Source organism: Equus caballus, chromosome 23 (genome assembly GCF_041296265.1).
Source record: "Equus caballus isolate H_3958 breed thoroughbred chromosome 23, TB-T2T, whole genome shotgun sequence".
Taxonomy (NCBI): domain Eukaryota; kingdom Metazoa; phylum Chordata; class Mammalia; order Perissodactyla; family Equidae; genus Equus; species Equus caballus.
This window is the reverse complement of record NC_091706.1, coordinates 39,231,486-39,248,619: the sequence shown is the minus strand read 5'-3', so window position 1 is coordinate 39,248,619 and position 17,134 is coordinate 39,231,486. Positions and strand designations below refer to the sequence as shown.

The 17,134-nt window shown below is 40.3% G+C and overlaps 1 protein-coding gene across 2 annotated transcripts in view; it reads right to left on the bottom strand.

The window, feature by feature from the left end:
• SLC1A1 (solute carrier family 1 member 1) overlaps positions 1 to 17,134 on the bottom strand; it is a 73,082-nt gene that overhangs the window by 7,647 nt on the left and 48,301 nt on the right. Inside the window, exons 3-10 of one of the 2 annotated variants that reach the window (XM_023627299.2) lie at positions 14,430 to 14,522; positions 12,603 to 12,717; positions 11,338 to 11,380; positions 9,815 to 9,913; positions 6,952 to 7,136; positions 5,671 to 5,778; positions 3,642 to 3,764; positions 3,060 to 3,254 (exon numbers count right to left, since the gene is read on the bottom strand). In XM_023627299.2, coding sequence (XP_023483067.1) covers positions 3,060 to 3,254; positions 3,642 to 3,764; positions 5,671 to 5,778; positions 6,952 to 7,136; positions 9,815 to 9,913; positions 11,338 to 11,380; positions 12,603 to 12,717; positions 14,430 to 14,522 — 961 coding nt within the window. The remainder of the gene's footprint in view (positions 1 to 3,059; positions 3,255 to 3,641; positions 3,765 to 5,670; positions 5,779 to 6,951; positions 7,137 to 9,814; positions 9,914 to 11,337; positions 11,381 to 12,602; positions 12,718 to 14,429; positions 14,523 to 17,134) is intronic. The other variant, XM_014735439.3, reaches the window with a different exon arrangement.

Here is a 17,134-nt window from a genome sequence, read left to right as displayed (position 1 = left end):
AGCTCTGTTTGCAAGGGCTTCCTCAGCCACTGACACTTCACAGATCATGCAGTATCAGTACAGTTTCCCAGCTGATGTGCCAAATGATCTGGTTTGTACTTGTCTTCAGTTAATTTCAAGCAAACTGCAATAAATACTTTACAATTTAGGGTTGAGGAAGATTTAAAAATGTACTGCATTAGAACACTTTCAGTTAATGAACTTACTTTATGCCTGGATTTATGCCTATGCCAAGTGCTGGGGATGCAAGAGTGAATCAACTCTGAAAGGTTCAGATTCAACCTTGTACAGGCCTAGGGACCCAGTTTAGTCTTAAGCTTCCACTCTAAACTGAACTAAAGTCTCCAGGTTAACTCACAATCCCAATCCATCATTTCACAATGCTGCCCAGTAGAAGTTTCTGCAATGACAGAACCTATTTCTACAATGATAGCACCTTCTGTCTGCTCTGTCCAATTTGGCAGATATCACACATGGCTAATGGCTACCATACTCAACAGTGCTATTCCAGATAAACAACTGTGGCAAAATTCACTAATGATATTTTTACCATATACTTGAGCAGACAATTTCAGTATTCATTCGACTAGAATTCCCTGTAGTATTTGTCTCCAATGACCATTTCATCCTTGAAAATCTCTCTTCTTTGGGTTTCCATGACACCATGGTTTCACGGCTCTCTTCTCACCTTTCTGTTCCTTCTCATTTTTCTCTTGGGTTTCCCCCTCTCTGCCTGCCTCTAGTATTAGGACTTTTTAGGGCTCAGTCCTTAGTCATTTCCTCTTCTCTATAAACTCTCCCTACGTAATGTCATCCATTCCCAACATTCACTGATTGCTTAGTATGCAGGCATTCAGTTATGTGTCAGTATGTTCTAAGCATTTTATATACATCATCTGACTTAATTATCCACTACTTGCATAAAATGTAGGTAGCATATTATTGTCATTTTACAGATGAGAAAACAGAAGCTTAGAGAATTCAAGTAACCTGGCTGAGACCACAGCTAATCATGGTGAAGCTCAGATTCAAACACGGATAATTGACTCATGACCCATGTGCTTGTTGGCCACCATCAAGCTAATGATCCTGAGTACTTTATCTACATTTCTCACTGCCTATTTCCACATGGATATCTTAAATTCAGTGTGTCAAAAAGTGTAAACTCTTTATCTTCCCACCTATACTTGCTTCTGTTACACTAGTCTCTGTTCTGGTAAGCACCATTCACTAATCCAGAACCATCCACCAATCCTGGGGGTTACCCTAGCCTTCCCCTGTCAAGCACTCCTAATCCAACTGATGCCTGTTGAATTCATTACCTCTTCCCCATCTCTTGTGTCAGTACCTTGATGTAGGCCTTTTCATACCTTACCTGGACTTCTGCAGGAGTCTCCTAACTGGTCTTCTAGCTTTTTAAATTTTTAGTTGACTAATATTGTTTACTTCTTACATTAGTCTTTAGCTGTCTACTGGAGATAGCTGTTTCATTGTATGATATTCAATTTCATACAGTCATTATAATCACATTGAAGAAAGTTTGGAAATCAACATAATCTCAGTACTCATTGCAGATATTTTACTCATTTTTAAAACACGCCTATATCTACACACATAAAGCTTTATCTATAGTCATGTATTTGGAAGATACGCAATTTTGTACCTTGATGATTTCAACCAACATATGTCATGTGATCTTTCCTAACATCAGGAAGCACATCACAATTTACTTTATACTTTATATGATAATTTTATAAATCAGTGGATTATGGGTTATATTTGCTTCCTTATTTGGCATTTTCTGTATTTTTCTAATAAAAACAGTACGACAAAGCACAATACACTCTTAAAGGTGCTACGAGGATAAATAAAACCAGAACTAAACAAAATATATCCTCTATTTTGATTTAAGACCTTCATACATATCTTTTAAATGGTCTATAAAATATTGAAGTGATTGAATATCCTAGATTTTAATCAATAAGTTCTTGGTTGATAACATACAAATTGTTTAAATTTTTTCAACATTATATTTAGCACTATATTGAGGATGTTTTTACATAAAGCATTTTTCTTATTTAGGATAAATTTGAAGTGTAAATTCCCAGAGCAAGGATCACTGCATTGGAAAATTGTGAGTCACTTTTAATAAGTTTCCAAATTAATTTCCAAAAGGGTTGAATCAGTTTATATTGTCATTAGCAATATAAAGTTTTATTGGAACATTTGCAAAAGAAAAAAAAAGGATACAAATAAACATTTATAGGATATTGCTTTGCCTAGTACTCTTACTTGGTCTTCTAGCTTTTGGTTCCTGCTCCTGTCCAGTCCATCCACCATATTGCCAATTACCTTTCTAAAATGCAAATCTGTCCATCATATGAAAGACTGTCTCAGACCCTTTCAGGAACTCCTCACACAAAGCCTTTCATGATAATGACCCCTGCCTCCTCATTTCTTTATGTCCTCCACATTGTACTCTTTATGACAGCCATACCAAAAAATCTGTACTTTGTAACTAGGCCATGATTACATCACAAGTCCCTGTACATACTATTCCTTTAATCCAAAATGCTCTTAGCTTCCTTCTTCTCCTACTAAATTCTTATTCCTCTTCTAAGACTTAACTAAACTTTCTCCTCCTCCAGGAAGCCTTTCCTCACCTTCCAGGTAGAGCCAACCCTTCCTTCTTTGGTGCCCTCTGTGCCCCCCATTGAAATCTCTATTATAGCCCTCGTATCCCCTACCTACTGGGAACCCCTTGAAAGCAGGAATTGGCCCTTATTCATCCTTGAGTCCCTGGTATCTACTCTGTGCCTAGCACATGTTGGTGCACTGAACTGAGAAAAGAGTAACGCCTTTGGCTATCCAGGCCCTGAAGCAGAAATCTTGCATACCATGATCCCACTACTTGTAATAGTGGTAATCTTGGGAAGGGACTTTATAGACCAAGAAAATCAATCCATGATTGGACCATTCTTGATCTCCCTTCAATGAAGATTTTTACTTGAGGCAATTCTAGTAATAGAGATGAAGATGAATGTAACACGATGCCCCACCTGATAGTGATGATCTGCCCAATGTCCAAGTCCAAGTTATTCAACTGTGCAATAAACACAGCTGCCACTGCTTCGTAGACTGCGCCCCCATCCATGTTGATTGTAGCCCCAATGGGTAACATAAATCTAGTGATCCTCTTGTCTATGTGGTTCTTTTCTTCAGCACACTGGAGAGTGATAGGCAGTGTTGCCGAACTGTGTGATAAAAAGAAAGGAACTCATGGTCTAGGAATGCTGGTCCTCAATCTTTGCCTGGAGAGACACCTCGGTTCCAAAAACTAAGTCCAGAGCCCAAAGCATGCTGGCACTTTTGGCAGGTCCAGGAATCAGAGGTACTGTGCTTACCACTGCTCCAAGTTATACCCACAGCCCCTTCCTGGGCTGCAGGCCATGCCAAGAAGGCAGGGAATATCCAATAGGATAAATAAAAGTGTTCAAGGACATGAGCAAAGAATATGGAGGTCATTTCTCCAATTAAAGGAAGCTACAAAAACCACAAGCTATAGGCAGTGCTTCCAAGTGAGGTGAGAGTTGATAAGGCCTGGCCCAGAGACTTCTTCCAGACACCCCTCTTGTATTTACCTGGAAGAGATCATGAGAGCTGTCAGGAGAGCCTGGGCCATTCCCATGATGAATCGGAAGGGGTTCTTTCGTACGATTATGAAATATATCAGTGGGAGAACTATAAGGGAGTGGATTGCAAGCCTGTAAACAAGAGAAATAGGTTCATAATTGATACCACTTCTTCATATTAATCATTTTTTCAAACAGCTTTTTTTTCCATGGTATATCATTCAGCCCAATGAGAAAATGAGAAGCAGAGCAGGAATATGTCTCATTCCACATATGAGGATTAGGAGACTCAGTGAATGAAGTATCTTGTCAAAGTTAATGGCAAAGCCAGTAGCTGAATCCACATTTCAGAGCTCACAGAACAGTTGTGTCATGCTGCCAAGCCCTGTACATGCTATTCCTGCTATACGTGCTAAAATGCTTTTCCTTCCTTCTGCTGCTGAATTCATACTCCTCCTCTCAGACTCAGCAAAATTCCCCCTTCCTTTGGGAAGCCTTCCCTCACCTTCCTAGTTCGAGCTGACCCTTCCTTCCTTGGTGACTCTGTGGCCCCATGCAAACCTCTATCATAGCCCTTCTCACAATACTCAGCCCCTCTGTTCCTTGGACCATGCTGCTGTCTTGCTGGATGGTACCCACTGTCTAAGAGGTGAGTCAGGTTGCAGTAAGGAGGAAGAAGTCTCTGCTCTTCCATAGTCATACTTCAGGACTGACCCTCTTTTCTTTGTTACTCATGCTTTCCAAAACTATTCCTTATTTCACATGGAAATATACAGATTATACAAAACAGAGGGCTTAAGTAATGAGACCAATTCAGCAGATGCCATATAAGTGGCAACCTAGAGTTTATAGATCAGTTATGTGGAGCTGAAGTAATAAGAAATGGTCACTGAAAATACAGATCCTGAAGGTCTAGAAAGAGGGTCTTCTAGAGAGTAGGGAGGTTGTGGCTAAGAACTATGAGGAACAGACTTTGTTTCCTTTTAGAAACCTAGATAGGGCAAGAGAATAGAAACCAACAGAACCCCATTATGAAATGGCTCAGCACAATAAACCTTAGCTACATCACTGCCTGGACACAGCTCCTGGCCTCTAGTAAGGTAGATGGTCTCGCCTCCCTTACCAGTGGGGCCCTGGGATTTGACTCTGGCCTCACACTGCAGGAGCCAGACTTCCCCGTTGGCTGTCAGTGCTGTGCTTTTGGTAAACACAGATTAAGAACCAAATGCTGTGCAGTGGAAACTCCCCAGTGCAATCAACTTCCAATAGGTGAGCTGACTATTCAAGTTGGGTGTTTGGGGCATTGACCTGTGGGAGTCAAACTGATCATATTTACTCATTCCCTTAGTCCATAGTTCTTAGAACATGTGATGTATCCTGCCCCCAGGTAGATATCTGGTGGCACCATCCATAACCTATGCCACCACATGTCCCCTCAAGGAACCAATAACTGAGCTGTCATAAATATGCAAATGATTTGTCCCCTACTGCCTTCCTGCTTTACACAATTCCTACCAGTCTGAAGATTTTCCCAGAACCCTCCGACATTCTGACAATGCAGGGTATGATAATGGTTACCAGCCCCACCAACAAGGTTGGAACCAACCAGCTCCTACATGCTCAAGTCTGATTTCATTCAGGCCCTGCCTAATTTCTTTCAGTCTTGGGGTACATGGGGGCTAATCTCACTTGCTTGGTTAGTTAATATCCTCGAGGAAGTGAAGGCCAGGAGAGAGCCAAGAGAGGCTACCAGTAGGTTTTGCTCTCATTTTAAAAAATTATTTTAAAACAACTAATAAAGGCAGTGACAAAGCCTGGTCTAGGCTGTTCTGCCAAGATGTGGCAATTAGCACAGTGTGATCCACCTCCAGTGCAGCTGTTAAAGGGCAGCCCTCCTCCCCCCGCTCTCCTTTCTCTGAACCCCATCTTTCCCTGAATGTGGGAGAGAAGCAGAATTTAACCAACTGAAACTCAGCCTCTCAGCAGCAATCCATTGGCTCAAAATGAGGTTTCTTTTCTTCTCTTGAGTCTGACATACCCACTCAGGACAGTGACCATGTAAAGGCCCAGCTTGCGGAATAATTCCCAGTCTTCAACTTCTATGATTTTCCCGGCAATCAGGAACAAAATACCGAGAGGCATGTAACTAGAAAGGAAGCACAGCAAAGAAGTGCTTCCGTCAGCAGGTGTTTTCTCAGGGTGGGATTCTTGGGGAAGACACAGCTGGGGCATGCACCTTGGCTTGGCACATGCACTCAGCTGGAAGGAAGAGAGTACACAAGGAAGCTAAGGTCTCAGGTTCAGGCCCTGGTACACCACACTGACTCCAGATTTCAGCACCTGTGTGCACCTTAAATTCTACCTACCTGAGCTACCAAAATGGAACAAACTTGGCAAGAACGTGTGGTTAAACTGGTGTAAATCCCACGCCTTGCTCCTAGTATCCTTACATCCTGCTGATTGTCACATCTACAGATCTCACTTTAGCTTGAACTTCCGAATAGAGCCACTTGGCTCATTCTAGCCATGGTCATCTTGTTTACCAGGTAGTGGTATTAGCAGTAGAGCAATAGAGTTAGCAGTGGAAGTGGCTGTAATAGCTCTGTTTACAGCTCTCATTACATGGCTTGCATTGGGTTAAGCATTCTACATGCATCATTTCACTTAATGTCCTTCTCCCAACCCTAGGGGGAGACTTTATTATCCTTGTTTTACAGATGATGAAGCTGAGGTTCAGTGGGATTAAGTGACTGAAATAACTGAACCCTTTATGTCACTGTCATGTCTACACTTCGGAGTAAATAATGTTGAACCAGCTCAATATGAGATAAACAGGGGCAGAGGTCTCCTAGGAAAGGTGGACTTTTTGGCATCTCAGGGACAGGGCAGATACTCAAGTGGTGCCACTGGTATGTTCACCCAATGGCGGCTTTCATTTGGATAGGTTAGTGCCCATGCTGTACCAGTTGTAAATATTTTGAAATCATTTCTGCATGAGGCCTAATAAGGAAAGCCCTTCATCTTTTGATGTTCAAGGAACTCCTTCAAATCACTCCTTTAAGAGTTACTTCTTACAAGAATGCTTGGTGAGTTCAAGATGATCATGGGCTTTGGTAGAAAAGACAGTAGCTGATGTCTAGACTTTTGTTAGTGAACTAACTCCTACATAAGATGTGGAATTATTTAACACTCTAGTGTCTTGATTCAGCGTTCACCCTCTCTCGGATGAGGTCAGCTGAGAAACATAAGCCTATTCATTCTAATTTTGAGGGGACAGTCATCAGAGGAAGCAAGATGGTGTTAACTGGTGTCCGCTCACCACATAATGATCTGAACGATTTTCATGGTTGCCTCACTCAGAGCATTGAAGAAATCCACCAGAATCTGTCCCTTTTCTCCCATTTTTCCAATGACAAGTCCAAAGACGAGGCAAAAGACAATCAGGCCCAGGATATTTGTGCTGTCTGAATACATGCCTACGACTTTGTATTCCTTTGTTTCGTTCTGTGGATCAAATCAAGAAAATACATTGATGCATGATTATAATCTTGTTAGAATTATAGGCCCTGAAATGAGAAGATACACTAGCCAAACATAATAAACTAGTGATCTACCAATCAGTCAACAATACTCTGGGAAATATAATTAAAAAAAAACCAAAAACACCTATGTATGTATCAACTTTTATTGCCCCTATCCAGTGCCATTAAAGTTTAAAGTGCTTTTTTTTTTTCTCTTTCTCTCTCTCAATAAATCCATATTTGAATATTTCTTCTGATGATTTCCTATTCTGGCGTGTTTTACATTTTTAATAAGAACTAGAATCAAGGCACTTTGCAGGGTTATTTTAACTACCAGCCTGCATAAACAAGATGAGAATTAATAATGTAAGAAGCACAAAGTATTTACCAGTGTGAACATTTTTAAAGAGATTTTACTATCTGTTTTATCCTGATAATGAAGCACAGGAACATTCTTTATTGCCTCTAATTTTGGATGACCAACAGAATTTTAGAGATATAACAGTTAACCAGATACCTACTACTATGAACCATTTCTTCATTTTATCCTGGGTAAGAACAGCATGAGATTTACTGAGAGATTTCATAGGGAGATAATGTAATCTGAGTGGTGCAAACCATATTTATAAAGAATTATGTTGATAAGCCACTGGGGTACCAGTCATTTCTTACTTATGATCTGATATGATCAAATACATATTCATCAAGCAGCTAGAATGTGCTAACAGCATCGCATACAACATAAGGTCTTAAAATGCAGCTAGAGAGATAAGACTAACCACGAAAAACACGAGCCAATGACAGAAAGACGGTGTGTAATTAACTACACAGTCAGGCTATGAGTTACAGGCATCCTATGGAGACTCTGGACAGGAATGAGGACTGTGAGGTTAAATCTAGGCCTGAGCAGTAGGCAGCCAGGAGATGAAAGCATACTGCAGAAAAATGGTAAGCAAAGGCAAAAGCCATCATGCACTGGGCCTCTGTTCCCTGCTTGGATAATTCCTACTCATCCTTTGTGGCCCCCAAACTAATTTAAACGTCCTTGTCGAATGCCCCAGAGGATCCTATTCTTCCCTATGGTGATATTTATCACTCTTCACATGAGGGTAGATGCCATGTTTTTTCACTATTGTAATCCCAATGCCCAGCAGGGCCTGGCACATAGAGGGTGCACAGAAAATCTTTGTGGAACCACACTGAAAGGCAACAATGAGGAGGAACTGAGGAGGCTGATCTGGATAGAATAGAGGGGCCGAGTGGGAAGTAAGCTAGGAAACTGGGGAGGAGCCAGGTCTTGGAGGGCTACTGAACTCATCAAAGGAGTTAAGGCTTTCTGTGTAGGAAGCAGGGAGCCACCTGTGGTCTATTTAATTTCAATCCTTAAGTCTACTAAATATTTCTTTTTTTCCTTAAATCTTTCCTTCCATGTGAAGGCAGAGAACATTCAGGAGAAATCTACTACAGGATGACAAATATACTACTTCAGGCCCACACTTTCTAATCTCCAATGCTGAAATCCCCAGAGCTCTCAAAGCCCATTGGTTTTATTGATAAGTTTATGGCAAACTCTTGGTGGCAAAACCTATCCTGAACTGAGATGAGGCTACTTAAAGTCTATTTCTCTTCCTTGGCAGAATATTTATTAGTTTATTCATGAAATATTGATGAGCTTGATTCTAGAGTGTTGTTGCCAATACCATTTAAGGACGTAGCATAACATACAGTATATATACCTTCTAAAGTCTGAAGAACTCTGGATTCTGAATCATATCCTGGCAGAGAATTTTGGATAAGTACTTGTGGGCCTGAATTCTGTGTTTACATAGTCTTGCAAATCTAAAGCAGTTCCCAGAGGTGCCCAACTCAACTCCAAGGAATGACAGAGATGTAGAGGCAACAGGGCTCATTCGTTTCTCTACATGGTACAGTTGATTCTCGTTATTCTCGGTAGTTATGTTCTATAAAGTGGCCGCCAACACTGAATTAGTGAATATTTAATCACTGTTCTTGGGGGAAATACAGGATTAAGTTCCTGGGAACCAATGGTCACAACATTTTTGTCAAATAGTCGATATGTAACTTTGCTTTATGTGCGTTTCTGTTCAAAGACACCTTATTTAATATACATTCTTGAATCATTAATGTTGAACTCACAACTAACACAATATAACTCATGCCTGAACAAAGCTTATCCAACACACGTATATTCTCCTCAAGGCACATTATAGCCTTCTTGCATTTAAGAGCAGTAGACAGCACTTTAGCACTATGCTCGGGAGACATTTTAAACAGTGAAATCACCACGAAAAAGAAGAAAAATGTGAAAAATGTGGCGTAGACACACTTCAAAAAGGACACTTGTTTACAACATGAGAGCTGAAACAAGAAGGCAAAGCACAGCTTTATTCATTTTCAGCTGGGAATGTATGTATTATTAGGTGACTTAAATTTTTCACCACTCTTTGTGTGTCTGCAAATGACATGAACGTGTCATGAATGTTGATTTGGGGGTTACAAATACATTTTGGCGAGTAGGTGAATTCACAAATGCAGGATGAGTGAATAACAAGGATCAACTCTATTTCCATCTCCTGCTCATTCACGACTCAGCCTCTGCGTACTGGGAAGGGGCGCAGGCAACAAGGAAGGATACGATACCTTGGAAATAGCAGTTGTCGTGACGACTGTGACAGATGCTTCCGTCGTGTTCATCTCTGGCTCAATGGAAGGATTCACTTCTTCACGCTTAGTTTTATACTGCACGTTGGAAGATAGAAAGGACAAAGAAACAAACAAAGGAAAAAGTTTTTTAAGCATCTGAGGCTAAATCACAGGAGTACGTTACTTTCGCCAAACAAGTGCCACTGACGGGTTCTACCTATGACACCTCTGTTGGCTCCAGGGTTGGACAGCACCTCCCATGAGGCTTTGGAACCAAAAGTGGGATCAAGAAATCCAAACCCCTGACTCCCACAGCCACCATTCAATGATGTCAAAATGTTCTCCCACTTTCAATAAAAAGGGACAAATTAACAGAGCAGTTGTGAAAGTATAGGTTTTATTTGTAGGCAACTTAATGGACAGACTCTATAGGGATCCCTATCAATCATTTTTGTTTCTGTTTATTTATTTATTCACTTATTATTTTTAATCTGGAAGAAACATCTCATTACTTTGATAAACGTAGTCACCATAACTTTAATAAACATCAAGAACTATATGGTTGTTCCAAAATCAACAGTCCTTTTAGGGCTATTTCCATGAGTGAGATTTCTGTTGAATGTCCTTCCTTCAGCCCTGTTTGGTTCTGCAGAGCTTCAGCAGAGAGGTTTAAGAAAGAGCTAGTACACCATTACGCCAGGCATAACTGTCACTCCAACAAGGCTCTGCCAACACCAGGAACCTTACAAATGATCACTGTGGCTGAGCCACAAAGGCACCCCTAAAATAGAGGTGGTTCTGTGCCTCTTGGAGATTGGCAGGGAGCAATTTAATTGCCATTTTTATTGGTATACACAGAGGTCTCTGTTCATGTAATTTATGCAAATGAATTCAGCAGTTTGTGATAGACTCAGCTGTCTTAAAGTACATAGATAAACAAGAGAAAAACGCTTGAAGGAAATGGAGTGAAGAGATTGTTAAACTTTCCTAGAGAAAAAATCATGGCTTTGTTACATTGCTTTCTAGAGTGCTAGCAATGGGGACGTAATGATTAAGGAAAAGCCCAAATATAAGGAGCACTAACCACCCACGTGGGTTAGACACTGATTTCCCAGCATGAGAGGAAAAGGCAAGAGGAAACCGAGCGCTACTTTTTTCACTGCATTGCAGCTGCAGGCAGTCTCAGTTTCTTCACAAATATAATGTGGTTCTCCAAAAATAGATACTGGAGGCCACATTTTAAAACACTCATTGTTTGATAAGTTCCTGACTTGCTCTATTTGAGCCCTTTTGCAGCGAAAAAAGGCATAATGGCAAAAGCAGTGTAAGTTAAGACACACATTTCACAGTGGCCAGAAAGACAGGAAACAGAGGAGTCACCCGAAAGTCCTCCATTCACAGGCACCTTTCCTGCCATTTTTGATGGGCTAATTCCATTTCTTGGGTCTCAGCAGGAAAAAAAATCTTAATTGGTAACGGGGAGAAGGGAGCAACTTGACGGCAAAAGTCATTATTATTACCTGCTGAAAACAGGCTTGGACAAGGTTCTCGGGGAACATGTTCCTGTCGGAGACATGAAAAGCAGTATTATGTTAAGGCAAAAGTGTTGTTTTTTGGTTATACACAAAACATTAGTGGATGAGGATAATACAGAAATTAGTACTCTGGTTTCTCTTCTGGCCTCTCCTTCCCATAGTACTTCTTTATATCAAGATTTATTTTTCCCTGCTGAGCTTCAACCAAGTATAGAAAGCTCTCCTAATCAATTGTCACTTAACTGAATCACTGAGTAACTGATATATGCGCTGTCCTTGGTGAAACCACACAGGGATGTGGACACTCACAGATAAGAGGCTTTAATATTCTGCACATTTCTGTTTTCATTATAAGAATGTATACCTACCAAGAGTCCACTGCATTTGTTCCCAAATTCTTTAAGCCAATTGCAAATATCACTGTAACTACTGAATTACAATTATACAAATCAATGAAATATGAGTGTGAGAAGGAAGGTGTGGTTCCTATAAAAACTAAGCTGAATGCCTGGAAATTCAATCAAGGCAAGTGACTAAAATTTTTGTGGTTAAAATAGGTATGGGAAGATAATTGAAATAAAAACTGGAAGGATTCAGCACTCAGCTTTCTTTGTAATTTCTAAGGGTTTTGTTGCTCCACTTCATGGAAACTGAATCTAGAAATTGTAGATGATGCATTTATAAGGGCAGCATATGCAACAAATGATATGAAATTAAAATGAACTGACACACTCCAATAAAAGATCTTGGCCCTACATCAAAACACTGGCAAATAAATGCATTTAAGTTTTAAGTGTAAACAAAATATGGACTGCTTATCTGTATCATTTTTTATGATTCTCCACTTGAATCGTTATTTTTTATTAACTGATCAACTTCTGGCCCTGACTGCTTCAGATAAGAGGGTTTCTCCTGTACAATTAAAACATGTATTTCTTCAAGTGTGCTTCAGAACTGACTACCCAACCCAGCCCAGAATCTTAATGCAACGAGAATACTTTTTGCATCTCTGTCTATCCTAAATGCTGACAGGGGAGACTGGTCTTTCCATTCCCTCTTGGAACCATGACCTAGCAAGCAGGACTGGCTATGTAATTCGTGGGGTCCAGGGCAAAAGGAAAATGTACAATAATTTAAAAAATTATTGAAAATTTCAAGACGGTGACGAGAGAGCATTAAACTAAGCATGACACCCTGTGAGACCACCCTGGTCACACGCCTATGAACCCCCCTGCTGGCAAGACACTCACCTGATCAGGTCTAACATGGTATCTACTGTAGTGACTTCAGAGCTGCTGCCTGTCCTGTCAATTTCATCCATGTTCTGGGTGACACCAGGCTTGATGCTCACCACTAGCACAATACCTGTAGCCAACAATAGCACCCAGAGAGCATTAAGAACCTTCCAGGGCAATCAGCACCCCTAGTATATCCTTCTTAGAACTGGCAGGCATGGTGGTTCCAGGCATATTGGGAGGGGACCCCAAGGTCCAACCAAAATGCTGAGCCTCAGCTTGGATCTCAGCAGTGGCTTTAATTACTTTTCTATTTAAATGAAGCAGAAGGAACTCTTCCCGTGTTTTTTTTTTTTTTTTAAATGAAGGGGCTGGATTCAAGAATTGCTTCTGGAAACACTTGCTGATAAGAATATTCTTTTTTCTTTTCTTTAGCTTATGAGATCAGCCTAGGCAGGGGTTGGGGTGAGGGTGATTCATTTTCTAACTCAGGGCACTTGTTCAATGTCTTTCTGTAATTTTTACCTACAGGTGCTAGTTACTTTCCTGAGGTCAAACAGAATAAGCCTTATCTTCCTTCCACACCGTAAGCCTTCAAATATCTGGAAAGCTGTTGTGTAACCCTAAAAAGGGTTAGGGTTGGGAAAAGTGTTGTTCCGTGTGACTCTGAGAGGATGGAATGAGGACAAATAGACAGGAGTTACGGGGAGATAGTTTCTCTTGCCGTAAGGAAGAGCTGTCTAAACGAAGAGTATCTGAAAGTGCCATTCTGGCCTCTGGAGGTAATGGGTTCCTGTCCCTTGAGGTGTCCAGGCAGAGGTGGGAAGTTGTAGAAGAGACCAAGGCATGGGAGGTTGTTTGACTGGAGGGGAGTGAAGAAGAAAAAATGCCTTTTATGGCTCCTCCAAAGGTGAAATGCCAATCCACAGGGCGGGGGTTGGGGGAGCAGGACTTCAGGATGATGAATGGGCCAGTTTTGCTAGTGGAAGGAGTCACCAGGAAACACAAGGGCCATGAGTGGGCGTGGTCCACTCTTCCCACTCAGGGTTGCAGAAGAGACACATGCCCAGCTTTTTTCTTTATGTCTGCCTCCCTCAGGAACCTCATGAGGCGATGAGGCTTTGGTTTAAGGCAGGGTTCAGGCCCTCCTAGATCCCCTGGCCTAATACCACTAAAACCTCACCATAGCCTCACCACTTCTTATCAGTTCATTAAAGCAGAGCTGCAAGGGTCAGGCTGGCTGCAACATCTGAGTACATTCTTCTTCTCTTTCTACTCTGGGAGTCCTTCTTAAAATGTCAGGCTAGGTCACGAATGATGGACCACACTTTCTTCACAAAAGAATGCCAGAGTTACGAGAGCAGCTATATTCCCTGATTAGAACTTTCTCCCTTTTTCAAATGGGATTAACACTTGGCAAGACTCTATTTGCTGTTAGCTCCTGGTACTATATGAAATTTGAAATGCACTGAAATGCTTTCTTTCTGGAAATACTTTATAATTATACTTGACTCCACTATTATGGACTAATTATTCAGTTTAAGGATCATATAAACTCTTGGCTTCATTTCCTTCTATCCAATGATCCTGATAAGGCTTAGAACTGTCACTCTCTTTCGGTTTCATACTGGAGACATTAATAAGTTGTACCATGCCTGAAACTCAGGCAGTACAATATTTTCTTCATATAAAAGGTGCTGTGTAGACTTCAAGTCAAAAAGCTTCATGGTAGTTTGACAATACTGCTTTCTGATTTTAAAAAAATGTGCATTTGAAAAAGCACAGCTACTTTTAAAAGAAAAGTCACAATTAAACATAGGAATAAGAATTCATAAATTTTACCTAGAATTGCAGCAAGGACAGTGGTACAGAAATAATATACGATGGCACGCAGACCAATTTTTCCAGATACGTTGGTGTCCAGTGCAGCAACACCTGAAAGGGAGAAGTCAAATTACATTATTTTTAAAGGATCAACTTCCAGGACTGGTGATGATTCAGTTCTCAAGATGTGAAATAAAGAGCCGAGAGCGGTTCTCTGCATCTGCTAGGCCCATCTCCCACATTTTGTATGGATAAGATGCAATGGACAAAAGAAGCAATTCAAAATTCCAAACACAGAATTAAGAGATGGAAGCCTAGTGAGGTGCGAGTTCCCCTCCCGGCTAACCTGGATGGCCTCAGCCCATAGTGAGTGCCGTGCCTTTGGCTCTCCTTGGGAGTGGTCATGAGACACACTCAGGAGGAGTTCTTCTTCTGCCTTTGCTCTAAAAACTTTATCAAGATTTGTATGTTACATCCCTCAACAGCCTTTATGATAAACTCCTTTTGGAATTCAGCGTCAAGGAAAAGTTTATTTTGAAGAACTGAGAGAGTTCTTTCATCACATAATGAAAATTGTATAACTTACGATTGTTTCCCTTTCTGCCTTTTCTGGCAGGAAGCTCAGTCTCAACTAAAAAGATAACTTTTATGTGTGATTATAAAAGTTATATATGTTCATTATACTTGCCTGAAATAAAGAGAAAAAATATGAAGATGAAAACAAAAATCACTTCATATCATCAGCCATAGTTAATATTCTGGTGAATTTTCTTCCAATATTTTTTTCTTGATTTTTTTTTTTGTAAACATAGCTGAGACAATTTTATAGTTTCTAATTTCCTCTCTTCTTAATACTATATTATAAGCATTTTTTTCTTATTGTTACAAATTCACCCTGAGGATAATTTTAATGGCTACATAATCTTCTGTCATGCGGCTGTACCACAATGTATTTAATCATCTACTTATTGCTGAATCTTTGGATAATCTCAGGGCCAAATTCAATAATAAATCACAGTAATTTCATTATCCATCCTGGCTAGCATATTTCCTTCTTCTTTTCATGATTTTTCAATTGCTTCTACATTAACAACCTTATTGTGTATGGTTTTGATTGTGAGGCACCTTAAATTTTTCATTTTAGGTAGGATATAAATAAAATTTCCAATTTAGGAGACTTATGGTTGCATTGTTAGATCTAGTTTCAAATGGTCTTTGGCTGCTGAATGTTGCCTAGACATGAAAGGGTTGCCTAGAATGCCAAGGATAGGTATAGAGGTGGAAGTCATACGTCCCTCCTTGCTAGAAACCTTCGCCCTCCATCAAAGATGCTTGTATAAATGGAGTCAAATGATGCAGCTCTCTAACTGGAATGTTTCTATGTGGGACATAGGGCAAGCTGAGAAGCAACGAAAACATTTTCAACAAGCCATCATTAGGAGGTTTCAGACTACCATGCCCAGTTTCCAAAATGAGAATCACATTTTGAGTCAAATAACCGTAATAGAAAACGACTTTTTGAGTCTTCAACACGTGTCCCATTGGCAAAGCCTAACATACAGGGTAGCAGGGAAAATAAAGAGGTCACCACGAGGCAACTCCAAGGAAAAGGTAGTAAACCTGTAGGCTATCAGCATCTGCAAGTAGTTTTATATTCACTCCTCACACAGTAAATGGCTTATCCCTTTTTGTAAGTGACTGGGGGATTATGCTTCTCAAATATAATCATACATATTTGATGTACAGGAAAAGTCCATAAGGAAGCTGTCATCATTATGATGACAGAACCAATCATTTCTCACTCTAAGCACATCATCCCTCCAACTGTTGATTGCTCCTGTGCAGGTTAACATTTTGAGAGAAGGGGCTCTGGCCTCTTTAGCAGCCACCCCAGGATGTTGTTAAGGGCCCATTCACTAACCTCGCGGGCAAGATTGTGCAATTACCATATGGTGGACATACTGCAACAGTCACACCTTAGAATAACTTTGATGATAGAGTCTATTCTCTTTCTCTGAGAAAAATGTATTTTGGTGTCCTGAGAAGATTTTCTTTTCCTGATGGTAAGACAATTAAAAATAACAATTCTGCAAGAAACAGTGATAACAAAATCAAAAGACACTGAGGGCCACAAATCAGAAACGAATGAACTATGTCATATTTAGTTCAGTCTCTTAAAAAAAAGAGCAAACAACAATGCAAATATGTAAGTTTGCTAAGTATATTATATGATTATAAAATGTGCCTATTCCATTTTAGAGCTCTGTACATTATTGTGATAAACAATTAAAATAACTATTTATAACAATAGTTGTAGGTTAAAAAAAAAGAACCAAGAAAATCACCAATTTAACAGAACTCCAAGTAACCCGTATAAGCACCTGTAACTCTGCCTTAATAGAGGATGCATTTGTGGATATATTGTTCTTTGGTCTATGTTCAGTTTAAGCAGCTCCCAGCCCCTAAGGTGCTGACAAGTGACAGGTTCACAGGGTAGCTGCAGAACTGTTCTTGGGTACGTGTTTTATGCCCTCTCAGGATTTTCTTCCAGCAGTGAAACAAATTAAATCTATGTGGGAAATTGTTTCCAGCATATGTTAATATGTCTTAATTTGTCTTAATGATTTGGCCATGGGCTGGTGCCTCTGCTTCTATTCCAGGACCCAGCTGGCAATAAAAGGCTTCATAATAATAAGATTCTTGGTGGCAATATCTTAAACAAA